This window comes from Pan troglodytes, chromosome 7 (genome assembly GCF_028858775.2).
Source record: "Pan troglodytes isolate AG18354 chromosome 7, NHGRI_mPanTro3-v2.0_pri, whole genome shotgun sequence".
NCBI classification, from domain to species: domain Eukaryota; kingdom Metazoa; phylum Chordata; class Mammalia; order Primates; family Hominidae; genus Pan; species Pan troglodytes.
This window is the reverse complement of record NC_072405.2, coordinates 90,305,179-90,326,360: the sequence shown is the minus strand read 5'-3', so window position 1 is coordinate 90,326,360 and position 21,182 is coordinate 90,305,179. Positions and strand designations below refer to the sequence as shown.

At 37.0% G+C, this 21,182-nt stretch overlaps 1 protein-coding gene across 10 annotated transcripts in view; it reads left to right on the top strand.

Moving 5' to 3' along the window:
- The window catches only part of IMPA1 (inositol monophosphatase 1), a 37,642-nt gene extending 21,484 nt beyond the window's left edge, over positions 1 to 16,158 (top strand). For 8 of the 10 annotated variants that reach the window (XM_024345199.3, XM_024345201.3, XM_024345198.3 and 5 more), the window contains 4 exons: positions 169 to 277; positions 3,082 to 3,190; positions 13,458 to 13,609; positions 14,662 to 16,158. In XM_024345199.3, coding sequence (XP_024200967.1) covers positions 169 to 277; positions 3,082 to 3,190; positions 13,458 to 13,609; positions 14,662 to 14,777 — 486 coding nt within the window. In that variant the 3' untranslated portion in view covers positions 14,778 to 16,158. The remainder of the gene's footprint in view (positions 1 to 168; positions 278 to 3,081; positions 3,191 to 13,457; positions 13,610 to 14,661) is intronic. The other 2 variants (XM_063817215.1, XM_063817214.1) reach the window with 1 other exon arrangement.
- Positions 16,159 to 21,182: the final 5,024 nt, after the last annotated feature.

Below are 21,182 nucleotides of genomic sequence, written 5' to 3'. Positions count from 1 at the left end.
ACCTCTTTCTCTTGATTAGTCTGGAAATTAACATTTTAAGTATCCCACAGTTTAGCCATTTCGGTCCATTGTTACTAGTCAGTATACCAGATTGTCTTATTATTTTCTTAGAAAACAGTGGATGAAACATTCTTAGGTTTGGTAAAGGAAACTTGTTTTCCTCTGCAGATAGAATTTGGAGTTGTGTACAGTTGTGTGGAAGGCAAGATGTACACTGCCAGAAAAGGAAAAGGTGCCTTTTGTAATGGTCAAAAACTACAAGTTTCACAACAAGAAGGTAGGATTAATTCCAATTTTTGATGCTATTCATATTGTGTGCTCAATATTTTATTGTTTTTTTAATATTCACCTATGGAATTCTCCAGGTATTAACTGATTCATAAATTGTGTTTATTATCTCTTTATTCTTTTTGACTTCAGCTTTGAATGTGGAGTGGAAGTAGGGAAAGAAATGTAATTGAGCAAACACTTCAGGCTCAGCATTGTATTTTGTGATAGAGGGAGGAAGATGATTAAGACTGGCTTCCTATTGTGAACCCAAAATATCTGAGACAGGTCTCAATCAGTTTAGAAGTTTATTTTGCCGAAGTTAAGGATGCACTCGTGACACAGCCTCAGGAGGTCCTGACGACATGTGCCCGAGGTGGTTGGGGTACAGCTTGCTTTTATACATTTTAGGGAGTCATGAAACATCAATATGTGTAAGATGTACATAAAGGCAGGACAACTAGAAGTGGGGAAGGGGGCGGTGTTCAGGTTATAGGTAGATAAAAGACAAATGATTATATTCTTTTAAGTCCGTAATCAGCCTTTAAATACACAATTGAGTCTGGCTCAGTGAATCTGCATTTTTACATAAACAATAGGGCAGATGAAGCAATCAGATATGAATTTGTCTCAGGTGAGCAGAGGGATGACTTTGTCTCCCACACCTGTGAAGATAAGCTATCAGTCTACATTGCCAGGGCAAAATTCAGCCAGAACTGTTTTAGGGTAAAGATCTTGAGGTCCACAAGGAATTTCCTTGTGGGCAAATTGTAAGGGAGGTATGTAGCTCTTTTGTCTTTGTAGGTGTCTTATTTAGGAATTAAATGGGAGGCAGGTTTGCCTGACATAGTTCCCAGCTTGACTTTTCCCTTGGCTTAGTGTTTTTTGGGTCCTCAGATTTATTTTCCTTTCACACTGTCCTTGTGGAGTTCATGGTTTATGTTTTATCTACTGCTTCTAAAATTCTTTATAGAATTCCTCTGATCTGATGCCCCAGGACCAATTACTACAAAGTATATGGGGGAAAAAAAAGCCCATTAAAGCTGGGAATCACTGAAAATGAGACATATATATTTTATATAAGCTGAATGGCAATTTAAGTTCTTTCTTCTCTATTACATCTGTTGGCCTCAAAAAAGGAAGCGCAGGCAAAATTAATGTAGAGAGTTTATTTGGGCCAAAGTTGAGGACTGCAGCCCAGGACACACTTCTAGATTACCTTGGAGAGTGCTCCAGAGAACTTAGCAGAGGCTCAGGTTTTTAAAGAAAAAGGGACACACTGGGAGAGGGGATGATGAGAAAAGTTGTACTCAGGAATTCTCATTTGTTTACAGAAATAACATTGCTTAGTGATTGGCTATACACTGTTGAATTATAGGGTGCATGGCATTTTATGGCTGCTTGGCATCAGTGAGTCTAGAGCCCCCTGTAGCAAGCGGCTTCAAGTGGTAATTATTTAACTCCAGGGGAGTAAGACTGTCTGCTGGTATATTTTAAATGCCTCTTCAGGCTTGATAATTTAAAGGTACTGGCATTCTGCAGATTAAAACTTTTCTTTTTCTTTCTCACAGCTTATTGAAGTTTTGAGTTACTGTTCTTCCATAAACCACACCAAACATTTTCCACAGTTTGCACATTGAAATTCTTTTCAGTGCAGCAAGAACTTAGAGGTACTTGCAAAACAATTTGAGTTTAGAATCTTTCTAGACTTTTATACTTTTTTCCCTCAAACACTTAATTTAAGAGCAGATTTTTAGGCTATTTCCTTTTCATTAAAATCTAAGACCCCATGGAATGGAGGATGCATTCTTATTTTTCTAGATGTCATCATGTGAGAAAATACAAATCTTGGACTGAAGGAATATGGTAGCTTTGATAGAAACAACTCTTTTCCTTTGCATAGTCATTCTTCACTTTACAAAGTATTAAATTATGTAACTTTTATTTTTTTTCCTCCCGAGACAGAGTCTTGCTCTGTTGCCCAGGCTGGAGTGCAGTGGCATGATCTCGGATCACTGCAACCTCCACCTCCCGGGTTTAAGCTATTCTCCTGCCTCAGCCTCCAGAGTAGCTGGGATTACAGGTGCGCACCACCATGCCCAACTAATTTTTTGTATTTTTAGTAGAGATGGGGTTTCACCATGTTGGCCAGGCTGGTCTCGAACTCCTGACCTCGTGATCTGCCTGCCTCCGCCTCCCAAAGTGCTGGGATTACAGGTGTGAGCCACCATGCCCAGCCCTAAATTATGTAACTATTAAATGTAGTACAACAGTTACAGAAATGCTCAGATCAAACACAGCTGGTGAACATACATCTCAATTGGTGGGAGGAGGTGAGATCTAGGGTGTTGGGTGTGTCCTGAGCTTCAAATGGAAAACCTTGGATAACCTGTCAGCCTTGTAAATGGATGTCAGAGAATTTTACTTTTGTTGTAAAAGTAAAATTTTTACTTTTACTGTAATTTTACTGTAATTTGTTTTCTTTCAAATCTATACATAAATCCCTTATTGAATTTAGTCTCTCCTTTTTCCTTTTTAAATATTTAAGACATTTGCTGTTTCCCACTAAGTATTGTGTATGCAGGCAAATTGGTTACATTATGTACTTTTTCAGGAAGGGCCTAAGCAGCTGGACTCTGATGCTTATAAAAAGGATCACATAGGGATAATTAATTTATCAGTATTTTATTATTTAAATGCTTATAAAGAAACATGATAAAACAAGGAAGAGGGATACAAATGCCCTCTTCTGAATTACAGGTGTCAGGTATTTTCTAGAAGTCTAAATATTGAAACCTAACACTTTCTTTTTAGATATTACCAAATCTCTCTTGGTGACTGAATTGGGCTCTTCCAGAACACCAGAGACTGTGAGAATGGTTCTTTCTAATATGGAAAAGCTTTTTTGCATTCCTGTTCATGGGTAAGCTCTTTACCATTATTCTCTCTCTCTCTTTGTATACGTGTGTGTGCATACACACACCTTTTTTTTTCCTGTACCATTTTAGAGTAAATTATATACATCATGGTTTCTAAAGAATAGGGAGATTCTGTTCCATAACCATGAAACCATTGATTTCATAAATACACTTTTTATCTAATTTGTCATCCATATTCAGTTTTGTCAGTTAATCTGCTAATGTCCTTTATAGCATTTGCCTTCCAATAAAGTAGGATTCAGTCTAGAGTCAGCATTATTTTTAGTTGTCATGTCTCCTTAGCCTTCTTTGATCTGGAACATTTCCACAGCCTATGAAATTACTTCCTTTAAGTTTTCAAATTATTTGCATAGAAGTCTGTAAGATAGACTCTTATAATTAATTTCTGGCTTCTCTGTATCAGTGGTTATTTCCCCCTTGTCACTTATTTTGTCTATTTGTGCTCTTTTTCTTGTTCTTTTTTCTCAAAGAACCAGGATTTTAATTTTAGCTGGTTTTTTCTTTTCTGCACTATTATTTTCATCTTCATGCTTTCTTTTGGTTTGTTTCCTTTTTTTTCCGTTTTGATTAGAAAATTTATTGTAATTCCTTTATGTTTATTGATGTAGATATTTAGGCTATGAATTTCATCTGATCATTGTTTTCATTATATCCAATAAATACTGATACTTACTGTTTTCATTATAATTTTTTTCATAAATTCTGTAATTTGCTTGTATTTCCTCTTTTACTGAAGAGTTATATTCTTAAATTTTCACAAGGAGAGTCTGTCTTAGTCAATTTTCTGTTGCTTATAATACCTGAAACTGGGTAATGTATATGCATAAAGAAAAGGAATTTATTTCTTTCAGTTATAGAGGCTCAGAAGCCCAAGATCGAGGAGCTGCATCTGATGAGGGCCTTCTTGCTGGATTCTTTGTAGAGTCCTGAGGCAGCACAGAATGTGACATGGTGGGGCTGAGCATGCTAGCTCAGGTCTCTATTCTTCTCTTTATAAAGCCACCAGTCCTAGTCCTATGATGACTCATTAATCTATTAACCCATGAGTGGATTAATCCATTCATGAGGGCATAGCCCTCTTAGAGACCCCACCTTTCAGTACTGCTAGATTGGAGATTAAGTTTCAACATGAGTTTTGGAGGGAACAAACATTCAAACCACAGCATTCCACCCCTGACACTCCCCAGATTTGTCTTTTTCCATACAAATACACTCATTCCATCCCCAGGGTCCCAAAGTCTTCACTTGTTCTATCATGAACTTAAAAGTTTAAAGTCCACAGTCTCATTTATGAGCCTGTGAAATCAAAACAAGCTATCTGCTTCAAAGATACAATAGTGACACAGGCATAAGACAGGCATTCCCATTCCAAAAGGGAAAATTAGGCACAAAGAAAGAACAGGCCCTAGGCAAGTCCAGAATTCCAGCAGGGCAGACATGAAATCTTAAAGCTGAAGAATAATCACTTTTGACTGCATGTACCACCTCATGGAGACACTGGGGGTTGAGGGCTGGGTAAAGGCCTCTGGCAGCCCTGCCCCTGTGGCTTTGCAGGGTACAGCCCATATGGCTACTGGCATGGGTTGGCGTCCAGTGCCTGAAGCTTTCCAAGGTGTACTTTGCATGCTGCTGGTGACTCCACAGTTCTGAGGCCCAGGTGGTGGTCCTGCTTTCATAGCTCCACTAGTTAGGCATTACCCTAGTGGGGACTCTCTGTGGTGGCCTTACTTCCTGGGCTCTACTAGGCTTTACCTTGGTGGAGATTCTCAGCTACTACTAACCCCACAGTTCCACTGTGGCTCTGCCCTTGAGACAAGTCTGTTCCCTGGCTCCCAGGCTTCTGAGGACAATCTTTGAGGCCAAGTGGAGGCTGGAAAGCCTCCACAGCTCTTCCTTTATGCAAGCTTGCAGAATTAGTATCATACTGCTAACATTTACAACTTATACCTTGTAGAGATGTGGTATAAGCCACACCTAGGGTCACTTGACCTTAGCTGGGATGTAGGGAGCACAGTCTAGGGTGGCCCTGGGCAGCCAGCATTGGAGAGTATCCCAGGCCTGTTCCATGAAACCATTCTGCCCTCCTTTGGGCCCGTAAAGGGAGGGGCAGCCTTGAAGATCTCTTAAATGCCTTCAGGTTCTTTCTTTCATTGTCTTTAGAAGTAACACCTGGCTCCCTTGTAGCTGTGCTAATCTATTTAGCAAATGGTTCCTGGCTAACCCTTGGTTTCCTCCTTTGAACACACCTTTTCACTCTTGGCCAGGCTGAGAGTTTTCCAAATTTTTTTGCTCTGCTTCCTTTCTTTTTGGTTGTTTGTTTGTTTGTTTTGTTTTTTGGAGATGGGTTCTCACTCTCTTGCCCAGGCTGGATTGCAGTGGTGCAGTTATAGCTCAGTGCAGCCTCAACCTCCTGGGCTCAAGCAGTCCTCCTACTTCAGCCTCCCAAGTAGCTGGGACCACAGGTTTGCATCACCACATCCAGTTAATTTTTATATTTTTGGTATTTTTTGTAGAAATGGGGTTCGCCGTGCTGCCCAGGCTGATCTCCAACTCCTGGGCTCAAGCGATCTGCCCAAGTTGGCTTCCCAAAATGCTGGCATTATAGATGTGAGCCACTGCATCTGGCCACTCTGCTTCCCCTTTAATTATAAATTTGTCTTTAAATTATTTCTTTGCTTGCAAATCTCAGCATAAATGGTCAAAAGTAACCATGCAGCTACTTCTATAATTTGTTTAGAAATTTTTTTCTGCCAGATACCCTAATTCATTACTCTCAAGTTTAGGCTTTCAAGAAACCCTGTCAAGTTGGCTGGCCGCGGTGGCTCACGCCTGTAATCCCAGCACTTTGAGAGGCTGAGGCAGGTGGATCACGAGGTCAGGAGATCGAGACCATCCTGGCTAACACGGTGAAACCCTGTCTCTACTAAAAATACAAAAAATTAGCCAGGCGTGGTGGCAGGCGCTTGTAGTCCCAGCTAATCCGGAGGCTGAGGCAGGAGAATGGCGTGAAACTGGGAGGCGGAGCTTGCAGTGAGCCAAGATCGTGTCACTGCACTCCAGCCTGGGTAACAGAGTGAGACTGCGTCTCAAAAAAAAAAAAAAAAAAGAAACCCTTAGTCATAGACACAGTTCAGACAAGTTCTTTGCCAGTTTATAACCAGGATGGCCTTTCCTCCAGGATCCGATACCTTGTTTCTCAGTTTTATCTGAGACCACATCAGAATACTGTTCCTATTTTTATCAGCATTCTGGTCAGAGCTACTTAACTCAATCTCTAAGACATTCCAAACTTTCCCTGGCCTTGTCTTCTAAGCCCTCACCAAAATCTCCCTTAATGCTTCATTCACAGAAATGCGGCATTTTGTAGCCTGCTCCTCTGAATTCTTCTGTCTTCTACCTATTACCCATTTCAAAGCCGCTTCTGTTTGTTATGAGCATCACCCCACCCTTAACCTATAAGCCATGAACCTAGAAGGCAAAGCCCTCATGACCTAATACCTCTTAAAAGGCCCCCACACCAATACTGCCACATTGGGGATTAAGTTTCAACATGCGTTTTGGAGGGGACAAACATTCAACCATAGCAGACACCTTTTTGGATTTTTAAAAATTTCATCTTTAATCTCCAGTTTTATTACATTTTAACAGTTCTACTTTCTGAAACCTACTGATGGTTTCTTTGTGCCCTGTTCTGTGATCAATTTTTGTAAGTTTCATATGCACTGAAAAATAGTATAATTCCCTATTTCCAGGGTATGACATTCAGTATATAGCCAAAAGATTTACCTAATTAATTTTTTTTGTCTATTTGCCCTGTCTTATACTGAGAGTCTCTGATGTATCACTCTTTTATTATTAGTGTGTTTCTCTGTATTTCTCCTTGTAACTCTTTTATTTTATGTAGGTGGAAGCTGTGTTATTTGATGTTTATTCATAATAGTTACATACGTAGTTCATTGTGTAAGTTTTACGTATTCTTTGTCTTGTTTCATGTTTTTGTGCTTGAAATTTACTTTGACATCAGAATTGCAATTCCTGCTTTTTTTTTTTTTTTTGAGACAGAGTCTCCCTCTGTCACCCAGGCTGGAGTGCCACAATCTCGGTTCACTGCAACCTGCGCCTCCCAGGTTCAAGCAGTTCTCCTGCCTCAGCCTCCTGAGTAGCTGGGATTACAGCTACGCACCACCATGCCCGGCTTTTGTATTTTTAGTAGAGACAGGGTTTCGCCATGTTGGCCAGGCTGGTCTGGAACTCCTGACCTCAAGTGATCCACCCACCTCTGCCTCCCAAAGTGCTGGGATTACAGGCGTGAGCCACTGTGCCCAGCCCCTGCTTTCTTATTTTTCCTGTTTGCCTGATAAATCTTTGTCCACCCTTTTATTTTTAGTCCTTTGAACCACTGCATTTGAAGTGTGCCTGTCGTATACAGCATTGCATGGAATTTCACTTCATAAGTCAATTTGAAAATCTTTTTCTTTTAACAGATAGGTTAGGCCTATTGATTTATTGATATGACTGTTTTTGTCTCAATTCTGTTGTATTATTGTGTGGTATAATTACTGTCTGTATGATGTTATAGTTACTGTGTTCATTTGATGTGCCTTCTCTGCCTCTTTTAAAATTTCTTTTTGTATTTATAAAGATTACGTTTTATTCCAGCAGGTTTCTTTTGTAATACAACTTTTATAGTACCTTTAATATTCTTTTCTTACTTAACTATTTACTATCTAGAATGTTTTGGCTTCGCCTATTGCCTATGTAACAGTCTCCCATTCCCCTTTTCTCTCTCTTTATCCCATTTTTAAAGTTGCATTCTGTCTACTTTGCCAGAACATATTATATTTACATATTCTTCAACCCATGACCCCGCTTTTTGATCCTAGTTCTTCATTTGACATTATAAAATGCTCACAGTCCTTTCGTGAAGTGTTCCAGGCACCTTTTTAATTGGATGAAGTTCGTCTTCTAGTAGATTCCTTGGGGGAGGGCACATGTGCACAGTTTTCCCTGAGTTTGGGTATTTTCCAAAATGCTTTTCTGTGGCCTTGAGACTTGAAGGACAGCTTGGCTGGATATAGTATCCTTAATGAAAGTATAAATTTCTTGAAAATGTTCTTTCACTGTTTCCTTGCTTTGTATATTGTTTTTGAGAAATCTGATGCAAATCTGATTTTTCTTGGCTTTTACATTATTTTATCTTTTAACTGGAGGCTGTTTTTTTTCCCCTTAATTTTTGGCTAACAGTTTTTAAAGGATATATCTTAGAATTGCTCATTCTGGGTCAGTTATGTGTTTCAGTATATAGGTTCATGTCTTTTTAATTTCTGGGAAGTTTCCTTAAGATATAGTTTAAGTACTAGTGCACTTCTGTTATTTTTTTCTTTAAAGACACCAGTGGGAATGGTCCATCTCCTTTGTGTCTTCATTTCAGCCATTTTCTCTCTGTCTCTTTTTACTTCTTTCTTTTATTGCTTTTCCTAATTTCTCTTTATTAAGTTTTCTTATCATCTGTTCTTTTATCGGCACCTTGTAATTTATTCTTCGTTCCTGACATAATTTTGTCTTTTATTCCCCCCCCATTTCTTTCCTGAGTTCAGTCATCTTGTTTTATGTATGTATAAATTTGTGCTCTTAGTTTCTATATCGCTGATGTAACATTTTTTTCAGTATTCACAAGTTTTTGTTTGAAAATATTTAATTCAGATTGGATTGATATTCATTTTATTCCCCTTCATTGTTGGTTTTGGGGGGAGAGACTTTACAGCAAAAAGAAAAAACAAAGCCATTTTATTAACAGCGTTCGATGTTTTGCAGTAGTTTTGTGTGAATGTGGTCTACTTTTTTCTATTTTCACCTCATTTTGTGATCAGGGTTCCTGCTTTCTGAATTTCTTATTTTGCCAGTTGTGTCTTTCTGTGCATTTTCTTTTATGAATACCTGCTGGTTGTAGATAGAGTTGGCTTGTCTTATTTATTATTCATTTCTGCAGGGTCCTTAAGTTTTCACTCTTTTTTTTTTCTTTTTTTCCTTTTTCTTTTTTATTATTATTATTATACTTTAAGTTTTGGGGTACATGTGCACAATGTGCAGGTTAGTTACATATGTATACATGTGCCATGCTGGTGTGCTGCACCCATTAACTCGTCATTTAGCATTAGGTATATCTCCTAATGCTATCCCTCCCCTCTCCCTGCACCCCTTAGTTCCTACTTTTCCTTCACTTGTTTCCAAGGAGTACCATCTCTGCTATCTTATTTGATTCTCCTTCAGAATCACAGCTTCTCTGAGGCTGCCTGGTCAGGTTCTGAGTGTTTTCTAGCCCCTTACCTGTAGCCAGGACTATGAATTACCAAGTGCTGATCTGTGCTCAGTGTTTTTGTTTTTGTGTTTATTGTCTCAGTGACTCTTTTCTTAGGGTGGTTTTGTCTTTGTTCCCTGTGGGTCCTCTGCTTCTCCTTGTTCTTTCTCACAAAGTCTTTTCTGCCTTCTCTGCCCTACTCTGTGTATCTACGGGCTTCCGGTGCTCTGTTAGAATTCATTTATTTGTTTTTCTTCTACTTAGAGGTAGTTTGAGAGTTTGCGTTTCCTGATTTCTATCTGAAAGAATGGGTCCTATGGGTTTTATTTGTCCTCCTGGTTGATTTCATTTTATTATTTTCCAGGAGGGTATACAGGGAGTTTCAAAATCGGCATGCTATTATTATTCTCCAAATCTCAGAGTCCCTCTGTAATGACAGTTTAATAAATGAAGAAATTAAAAGGAAATATTTATCCTTACTTTTATCCTTAAATCTTCAAGAAAAGCTAAAGATTTGAGGTCCTTAACTTTAATATAGTTAATGCTATATATTATTTTATTTTTTATGTATTTATTTTTTTTTCTGAGACGGAGTCTAACTCTGTCGCCAGGCTGGAGTCCAATGGTGCAATCTTGGCTCACTGCAACCTCCGCCTCCGGGGTTCAAGTGATTCTCCTGCCTTTGTCTCCGGAGTAGTTGGGACTACAGGTGCCCACCACCACGCCTGGCTAATTTTTTGTATTTTTAGTAGAGATGGGGTTTCACCATGTTAGCCAGGATGGTCTCGATCTCTTGACCTCGTGATTCACCCGCCTTGGCCTCCCAAAGTGCTGGGATTACAGGCGTAAGCCACTGCGCCCCGCCATTAAATAGTATTTCTTTGACCATAGTTGTTTATATGAAAAATCATAATAAAAATCCTTTATTGAACAGAATCTGGTGAATGTAAATAACAACAGATAATATTTTCACCACCACCTATTTCTATCTTTTTCTTTGTGAAAATATTATCAATGAGTTATAAGAGTCCTAGAACTGTTCAAAGATCATCTAATAATCCAGCCTTATTTTGTAGATGAGTTAACTGAGATTCAAGTAGGTGATGTGGCTGCTTGAGATCGCACAGCTGGATAGAAATAGGGCTAGAATCCTGGCTCCCAGATCATTTCTGTTTCTTCAATATTGGACTTCTCTTAGAAGTCAGACCCTTCAAAATATAGGTTGACCATGTACAAACTAATTATGTACTATGCATATGTGGTCTATATAGTAATGAGTAAAGTAAAAGAGAGCCTCTGTCAATAGCTACAGAACCTCCCAGAATGATGCCCTTGAGAGAAGGGCAATAAACTTGCTGCTACAGTGTGCTGTCTTGAAGCAAGGACTTTAACCATGGGCTATAAAATGGTTATGTTACTCATAAACGAGTTGCAAGAGTTTTACAACTTTAACCTTTAATTTTGCTGTTGGCTGAAATAAAAACTAATTTTTACTTCAGATTTTTTTCGAAAGTATAACCAGGAAAATATTACTAAGAAGTACTGACTTACTGATTGCTTTTATGATCTTTTGCATTCAGCTGATTCTTCAGTTTTGCAATGGGATTTCAGAATCACTTATACAAAACAATGAACCTAAAGAGAGTTATAATCTGAATGAATGCTTTAAATAAGCAGAAATAGTCTAATAGGTTCCTAAGAACCAACATTTATGAGGCAAAGTACATTATTCTGAATCAATTTCCTTTGTTTAATTTTCAGGAATTCATGTAGATGAAATGCACTATGTATGGTATATGATATTTTCTGACATCATGGTTTAGAGAACAATTTTATCATAAAAATAGCTATTTTTATTACGGACATTTTATATGCTAGGCACTCTGCTAGGTGCTTTACAAATATTAGCTGTAGTCATTACTACATTTGTCTAAAGTAAATTGGAATTCTTATTTGATGACATGACATGGGAGCAAACTCAAATCTTTGTGACATCAAACATAATCCTTTTTACAATGTGCCATGTTAGCTGCATAGGCGGACCACAGCTGTATAGGAGGACCACATAAGATAGGATTCAGAACACATAGTGCAGAATCTACACCATAGTCTTAATTATCTGGTAGTTAAGTAATCTGTTTGGTAATCCTTTCATAGTATTTTCCATAAAAGAATATTCTCATGCTGATTTGTAAGACCATTTGCTTGAGATCCCATGGTGCTCATTAGAAGTGACGGAAGCACCGCTAGTAGATATCACTGTTGTTTGGCTAGCCTAGGATTCTATATCTGAATAGAATACCAGGGAATTAATTATGAAAGACCTTGGTATTTGCATTCTATGATATGAGATATCAAATATCACATATCTCATGGGAGAAGTGGGGAAATGCACTTTTCTTTATAACTAAAAAACTGCCACTAAAGTTAATTTGATTTTATTTATCTGGGAAACAAACATCTGTGGAAATTTGGTGCACTTACTACTACTTTCTCAAATTTAATGTGCTTCAGAAACATATGATGGAAAACATGCCAAATCAATGACATCATGTTATTCTAATCCTTTTTAAAATTTCTTTGGCATAAAGGATGTACTTAGGTGCAATTTTTTTATTTTTATTTTTGAGATATAAAACAGATGCCACATTAGTCATCAGTTTTCCATGTTTTTAAATAAATAAACTGTGAAAGATCTCATTGAACAGAACTCACTCCCTTATTACCATCGCTTTAAACAGTTGGAGAAGGAATTTGTGTAAAAACCACTTGAAAGTAACTTGTAGACATGATGACGTTTGTCTTCTAAATACACATTTCAGCGTGTATGTCTTTAATAAAAGGGACATTGTCTAACATAGCCACAGTACAATGATAAAAGTAAGGGAATTAACATGGATACATAATCTAATATAAAGACTTTATTCAAATTTTGAAAATTTTAATCCAACGTCCAGTCTGGAGTCAGGTATTGCATTTAGTTGTCATTTCTCATCAATTTCCTTTAATTTAGAACTTGCTTAGTCTTTGTCTTTTATGACCTTGACATTTTTCAGAAGTATAGGCCAATTATTTTGTAGTCTGTCTCTTGAATTTGAATTTGTCTAGTTTCCTCATGATTATATTTGGATCATGGATTTTTGGCAGGAATGCCGCAAAAGCAATGTTCTGTCCTCAGTGCATTTTATCAGGCACATTTCTTTTTGTCCCATTATGAGTGATATTAACTTGGATCACTTGGTAATGGTAGACCATTGTAAAGATGCTATTTTTCCATTGTACTTCTTATGTATCTTGTGGAGAGACACTTTGACACTCTGTAAATTATCAGACTCACCCATTAATTTTAACATTGATTCTTTACTGAATAAATTATTACTATAATTGCTATCAAGTGTATTCATATTCAACTTAACTTGTATTCAAGGAAGAGGTGCTATGAGAGGGCAAACCTGCAGTAATTTTCCAAGGCAGGCTTAGGTCTGTGCAGAGCCTGGCATGCTGTTGTTGCTTTAGGCGCATGTATGATGCACACCCAGTTGAAAATGACCCATACCATGATATTTTACACCTCCTAGAGACTATTTGCATTGTGGGTATGTGTATATGTGTGTAAAATAATATAAGCTTTAGTAGCTGGATTTAGACAAATATTAATATACTTGCATTTCATTATTGTAGAATTAAGCATTGTCTTTTTTTATGAAAAATTATTGTTTTAATGCTTATCTTATTAAATTATTGCTTTGTGAGGGTTTTGTGATTTATATAACATATGATGATAATTAGATTTATACATATTTTTATTTTACAATTAGATATCACCTCTTAAAATCCTTATCCTCTAGATTGTTCCAAGTTTCTTCAATCGACACTTAAAGTGAAGTTAAGGAGGAATATCTTACTTGAAAGGATTATTTTTTCCAATTTTATTTCTAAATTCTATTTGTTAGGATCCGGAGTGTTGGAACAGCAGCTGTTAATATGTGCCTTGTGGCAACTGGCGGAGCAGATGCATATTATGAAATGGGAATTCACTGCTGGGATGTTGCAGGAGCTGGCATTGTTGTTACTGAAGCTGGTGGCGTGCTAATGGATGTTACAGGTAAAATTATGGAGAGTGAAGCAGATCTCCACACATCTGTTGGACTTTTGTCCATATGTAGAATTTAAAAAACTTTTTGATATATGTTATACTGCAGTTTTTGAAGCAGAAACAAGCTATATAATTGTGTGCAAAATCAAAATAAGCTTTAGGAGATAGAGGTAAGGATAAGAGGTAATGGTAATGTGAGACTTACAATGATAAATGGCTAATCCTTTTCTAGTGTGAGTTTCAGGTACTCCTGAAAGGCTGTAGAAAAAGCCTAGACCAAGTTTGTCCAACCTGCAGTCCATGGGCCACATGTGGCTCAGGATGGCTTTGAATGTGGCCCAACACAACTTTGTAAACTTTCTTAAAACATAATGAGTTTTTTGCGATTAAAAAAAATTTTTTTTAGCTCATCAGCCGTCATTAGTGCTAGTGTATTTTATGTGTGGCCCAAGACAATTCTTATTCTTCCAGTGTGGCCCAGGGAAGCCAAAATATTTGACACCCTTGGCCTAGACAGTCACCGAGTCTGAGGCTTATACCCAGAGCTCTTTGAATGGTGACAATGGTGATAGTTGATGATGGACTTCCTCCACCATCACTTTCTGTGTTGAGACTAGAGAAGTTAAATAATTGCTTTCAACTGATGGTGAAAATTTTAAATCGAAGGGTGAATCTGGGTTGAAAGAATTCACCAGTGATCTGGGAGAAAGGCAACAAAGAAATAAGGAAATGGGAAGGACAGTGGTATGAAAATGCATTGGATTCACATTTTCTGTCCATAGATTCTTAAACAATAAAGAGGTAATAAGAATGCACAAAAATAGAGAAAATATGACATTTTCTAACTGGTATGACTTCATTATTTACTCAAAAATTATGCTTAGAAACAGTTATATATTGTCTAAGCTTATATGTTGTAGAAATGTAACAGAGTAGATTTTTGTTTAAGAAAACTGAAAGTATTAAAATGTTATGTGACCGTAGTACATATTGCTATACTTGTTTTATATGAATTATTTTTGTACCAGATAAAATTATTTTTCATACTTGTTTGCTTTTAGGTGGACCATTTGATTTGATGTCACGAAGAGTAATTGCTGCAAATAATAGAATATTAGCAGAAAGGATAGCCAAAGAAATTCAGGTTATACCTTTGCAACGAGACGACGAAGATTAATTACGGCAGCCTCATAGTCAATCCCAGTTGCTTTTCCCCAGATTTGGTGACTCATCAGTGGATATGTGTTTTGGATGTATGATATGCTTGGTTTAAATTCTCTTTGTCCAGGTCAAAAATTTGGAACTTGTTTCTTATTTTACTATGTCTAGGTTTGCAAGAATTGACATAATGTTTGTTTCACTGATTTAAAAAATTTTGCATGTAAGAATGTACTTTAGGAAACATACCCAGGAAGTACAGTTGATAAATATAACATCAACTGAAATAGTCAATTAGCAATTTTGTGTTTCTAAATATCTATGGTCCCCTGAAATTTTGACTTACCATATAGGTGCAGAGACACCCACTTAGAAAGTTAACTGTTTGGAAAAACATTTCTCTTTAGTTTCAAAAACCATATATAATTAAATTTGTAAGGATATACTGAGTACCCTAGGGCAACGTTTTTTTCTTTGCAGAGAACCTTTTTTGTTCTCTGCACCTGGCCCATTACATATCTAGGCAACTAAAAACAAACACTGTAAGAATGAATATTTTTAAGGTAGTAATTCCTAGTTACAATAGATACATAAAGTAATGAACTCAGCATTCTGTACTTTTGCTTCAGGTTTGAAGTAAAAATTATCTAGTTAAATTTTTTTTATTTCACGTTACCATGCCATTTCACATTACCATACCATCAGATAGCATGGCTTATTGTGGGCATTTCTGCAGTGAATACATTTTCCAAAACAGTTAAATTGTCGGTTTGGATTTGCTTTAAAGTCCTGTGTAAGAGAGAAGAAACTATTTCTATAATAAAAAGCACTCTCATCAGATATCTGAGATAATTAGATACAATATAACAATTTACTAAGTTCAGTATTCATGTTTTAAAGGTGTTTATACTGATTTGATTGTGCTGGCAAATATACTGTATTGTTAATATTGAACTATTTATTTTTCTCTTAGTCTTCTTATTTAATTAACTTCATTGCCGCTGGATTCTCTTCAGCCTTTAAAAATATTTCTTAGTGGTCATTGCTCTGCAGAACTCAAAAAGAAAATTGTACTGGTTCATAGACATTTTTAAAGGGTTAATTTATTGTTCAGCCTTATCCCGTGGCATGTAAACAGACTACTAGACTTATTGTAGGTTCGTTTGAGCTTTGTGTTGTAAAATTAAAAATGCTTCTCTAAAATTTTCAAGGTAGGGAATAATTTTATTATTGTGTATATCTAATATGTTAAGTATGTGTGATACTAAGGTTTGAGTGCTATAATTATTTGTACTGTTGATCACATGTACTTAAAACATCTGATACTGTATTCTAAGACAGGTTGTTTTTGCAATTAAATTTATTTTAATAAGACGATCATGAATAAAACTTTAAATTGATATTTTTATTATTATTACCATTATCATTATTATTATTTTTAGATTCAGGGTCTCGCTCTGTTGCCCAGGGTCTCACTCTGACTGTGCTGTGGTGCAGTCATAGCTCACTGTATCCTTAAATTCCTGGGCTCAAGTGATCCTCCTCTTTCAGTCTCCTGAGTAGCTGGGACTATAAGTTCATGCCACCATGCCGTACTAATGTTTTAATTTTATTTTTGTAAAGATGGGATCTTCCTATGTTTTCCAGGCCCCTTGGCCTCCCAAAGTGCTGGGATTACAGATGTGAGCCACCAAGCCAGGCCATGATATTTACATTATTAAAGTTAATAGTTCAAACTACTTTTAGAGGCTTTGTTTTGTTTTTGTTTTTTGAAGACAGTGTCTTGCTCTTCTGCTCAAACAGTAATGCAGTGGCATGATCACCATTCATTGCAGTCTCAACCTTCTGGGATCAAGCAGTCCTCCCACCTCAGCCTCCCTAATAACTGGAACCACAGGCACATGCCACCATGCCTGGCTAATTTTTTAGTTTTTGTAGAGACAGAATCTTCCTATGTTGCTTAGGCTGGTCTCATTGGGCTCAAGTGATCCTCCTGCCTCAGCCTTCCAAAGTGGTGGGATTACAGATGTGAGTCATTGCACCCAACATACTTTTAGAGTTTTTGTGTTGAGTTACAAATATTTGAAACTTGCAAATGTAATTTAATATACGTTCTTATTTTTTGCCTGTAATCTTTCCAACTTTTCTAAAAACCTATTTTTTTCTATAATAGCTTTTCCATCTGTTTATTCTAAATGCAGTTGCATATTTTGTGTCTGAAATTTCTTTAGATGCTGAAAAAGGATGATTGACAAGTGAATTATCTAATAATATTTGAAAATATGTCTTTGAGTAACAGGACTTCATAGACTTAACATGTATATGTTGTATCAGGGTATATTACCTTTCTGCATGTGTATACATACACAGATACATACATAAATATACATACATATATGTACTTGAACACATAAAATATATCTACTTGCCTTTTAACAAAATTGTGTTCATTCTATCCTATACTTACTTGTGAAGCATTATTTGGCTTTGTTATGAATTACCAGCCATTCTTAGAATTGGTTTACAATGCTAAGTCAGAAGTTTTCCTGGGATATGTATTATTCTGACTAATTTGTCCTTAATTTTAAGATCTAGTCTAGAGCCTAAAATACCATGTTTGAAGAAAACAAAAATAATTATTTTAAACTGTTTCCTTTTACCTCAGTTCCCTATGTTTACCCTGCCTCATTTAGAAAAAATACGTACTTTTTATTACTGTCTATTTAGTCACACACATAGTTTAAAATTTCAAATACTGCTACACAGTTCAGAATGAAAACCAGCATTTTCCTGTTCCATTCTATCCCACCCTAGTTTATCTCCTCAAACTCTTTTAGCAGTTGTTGCTGGTATTTACCTCCATCTTTGAAAAGGATAGATATGTTCTACTAAATCTTTATTTATTGGCTTCACTTCATCTCAGTTAACTTGGTATTATGGAAGCAGACCCCATGAGTTGCTTTTCTGTCCTCTTTTCCATCCTTCTACAATAGTGATATGTAAAATTTTTTGTTAAAATTATGTCCATTAACTTACGACTTTTATTAATTGGTTAGCTAACAAGTAGTGTATTATGATTACAGTTTCTTTCCTGTGCAACTTTTTATACTTTCTGAAATTAACAGATTTCTCCCAGGATTGTAGAACTACTTTATTTTCCATTGGTTCACCATACTTAAGTATTCCGTTGTGTGAGAACTATTTTCTTTTCTCTCTGGAGATAGCCCTTTTGGGGCCCTTTTCCTTTTCTTCTGTTTGAACTGGTTTCTGGCCGGGTATGCTGCACCGTCCTTCAGGGCTTGCCTCTGCTTCTATGCTGAATTTTCCATATCCTGGGTCTTTCTTAGCTCATTTTGATGAGCCCATCTTCCAAGTGCTTCCTGTGAAAGGTACTTGGGAGGTAAAATTTTGTGATCTCTGGTATCAGCAGATGTCTATTCCTGCTTGCTGCATTCATAGTTTGCCTAGGTCTAGAACTCTAGGTTGCAGCAGTGTTTCCCTCGGAATTTTTAAAGCATTGCTTCACTCTCAGAGCTTTCAGCGTTGCTGATGAGACACTGTTGTGACAGTCACTCCATCGGTGTGTACTCTTTTCTGTTGAAGATTTTAGGATTTTCTCTTATCTAGAGTTTTCTGATTTCCCTGTGATGATCATTGACTTACGTCTTTTTCATTCTTTGTGTTAATTTTTCATGTCTTTTTGTGCTGGAAATTCCTCCAGTCTTAAGTGTTTTGTTTCTGTGGTAACTTCCCCCCTTCCTTAGTCTCTTTCTTCTCTTTCTAGAATTTCTGTTATTCAGTTGTTGAACCCTCTACATTTATCAACTTATTTCCTCTGTTTAACATCTTTTCGCAGCTGGGCGCAGTGGCTCACGCCTGTAATCCCAGCACTTTGGGAGGCCGAGGCAGGTGGATCACCTGAGGTCAGGAGTTCAAGACCAGCCTGGCTAACGTGGCGAAACCTCGTCTCTACTAAAAATACAAAAATTAGCTGGGCGTGGTGGCGGGTGCCTGTAATCCCAGCTACTCGGGAGGCTGAGGCAGGAGAATCGCTTGAACTTGGGAGGTGGAGGTTGCAGTGAGCCAAGATCAAGCCACTGTACTCCAGCCTCATCAATAAGAGTGAAACACCATCTCAAAAAAAAAAAAAAAAAAATCTCTTTGCTTTAGTTTCTAGGAGATTTCCATATCTTTATCTTCCAACCTATTAACTTTTAAAAAATCACTGTGTTCTTATTTCATTGACTAAATATGTTATCTTTCTATGATATTCTTTTATATATTTTAAAACATATTCTAGGTCCTGCATTGTCCCTTTCAAGTTCCTCAATTTTTAGTTGCTTTTTGTTCTTTGGTTGTATTTTTTATTTGTTCTCTTTCATTTTTTGGCATCCTCAACTATCTAATGGTCCTTTGTTTTATAAATGTACTAAAATGTATGAGATACTGGTAAAAGTACTGCTAATAGGGAAATCTAGAACCTTAGCTGGAAATTAGGGAAATAGAGGGATTGACTGTTAGAAATAAAAATATTTCGTAGTCTATGTGATTGTCCACTTAGAAAATCCAAAAGAATCTGCAGACAAACCATTAGAATTAGTGTCTTTAGTGATGTCACTAGAGATAAGGTCAGTGTACAAAAATTGACTGCATTTGTATAAGCTAGCAATACTTACGATAGAATTTGGTGAAGATAGCATTTACAGTAATGTTTTTTAAAGCCATCAGATACCTAGAAATTGTTCTGACAAACATGTAAAAACTCCACACAGGAAAAACTACAAAACCAAAATATTGCTGTGAAAAATATAAAAGATCATAGTAGATGGCATAATATACTATGTTTATGGTTTGGAACACTCAATATTGCCCAGATGGCAATCCTTCCCAAATTTATCTGCAGATTTAAGAAAATCTCAATAATGCTTGGGGGAGGGAGTAAAGAGGGAGGACTGAAATGTATATGAAATATAGAGAGCCCAAAATAGCTAAAACCATTTTAAAGCAGAAGAGCAATGTTAGAAGACTAGACCACTAGATACCAAGACTTGTAGAGCTCTGTAATTAAAACAGTGATATTAGCACAAGGCTAGACAAATAGACCAGTGGGACAGAGCGTCCAGAAATAAACCCAAACGTATAGAACTATCTAGTTGATGAAAATGATGTCATTGCAATGTAGTAAGGAAATGATCGTCTTTTCAATAAGTGGCATGGAAGCAGTTGGATATCCATATTAAAGGAGAACATAGAATATTGGTCCCATCATGCCATGCACACAAATCAATTCCAGATGATCCTAGACCTAAAAATAAAAGGTGAAAGAAAGCTTCTAGAAGATAGCATATCTTCCTGTCCTTGGTAGGCAAAGACAGGGTACAAAAAACAGGATACAAAAAAGCACTGACCCTAAAGAAAGACTGACAAATTGGGCTGCATTAATAGGTTTGTCATGAAAATACACCGTTAAAAGAGAAGGGCAACCCACAGAGTTTGCAATACATCTATCTGAGAAATTATAATGAGGCTATAAATAACTCCTATGTAGCAAAAAAAAAGATCCAATTACAAAATAGGCAAATAGTTTTACTACATACTCCACAAAATGTTACATTCAAACAATAAAAAAAGTAAAAGTGTTCAATGTTATTTGTCATCCCAAAAATGCAAATTAAAACAATCTTATACCACTACATACATCAGCATGGCTAAAGCAAATAATAAATCCAGTGAACACAAACTAAATAACCCCCCAACATCATATGCTATTGCCAGGGATGTACATTGGTATAACTACTTTAGGAAACTCTGGTGGTATCTACTAAAGCTAATCATCTGTTTGTCATAGGATCCAGCAGCTTCATTCCTCTGCACCTATTCAGCATACATGCACACATATATCACCAAAAGGCACATACAGCTATGTTCGTAGTAGCATTCTGTTATATTAGCCCTAAACAGTAACCAATGCAAAAGTCTACCAGTAACAGATGGATTTTCTTTTTCTTTTCTTTTCTTTTTTTTTTTTGAGATGGAGTCTCACTCTGTTGCCCAGGCCGGGGTGCAGTGGCTTGATCATGGCTCACTGCAACCTTGAGTTCCTGGGTTCCAGCAATCCTCCCACCTCAGCCTCCTGAGTAGCTGGACCTACAGGCAGGTGCCACCATGCTCGGCTAATTTAAACAAATTTTTTTGTTTTTAGACATGGGGTGTTGCTGTGTTGCCCAGGCTGAATCTCAAATTCCTGGGCTCAAGGATCCTCCCGGCTTGGCCTCTCAAGTGCTGGATTACAAGCCTGCGCTACCGGGCTGGGCTGGTGGTTTCTCTTCCATCAAGTCACTCTAGGGAAACTCATGCATGCCCCATGACTTCAATCATCATATCCATTCTACTGACTCAATCTTGACCTACAGCCCATATTTTC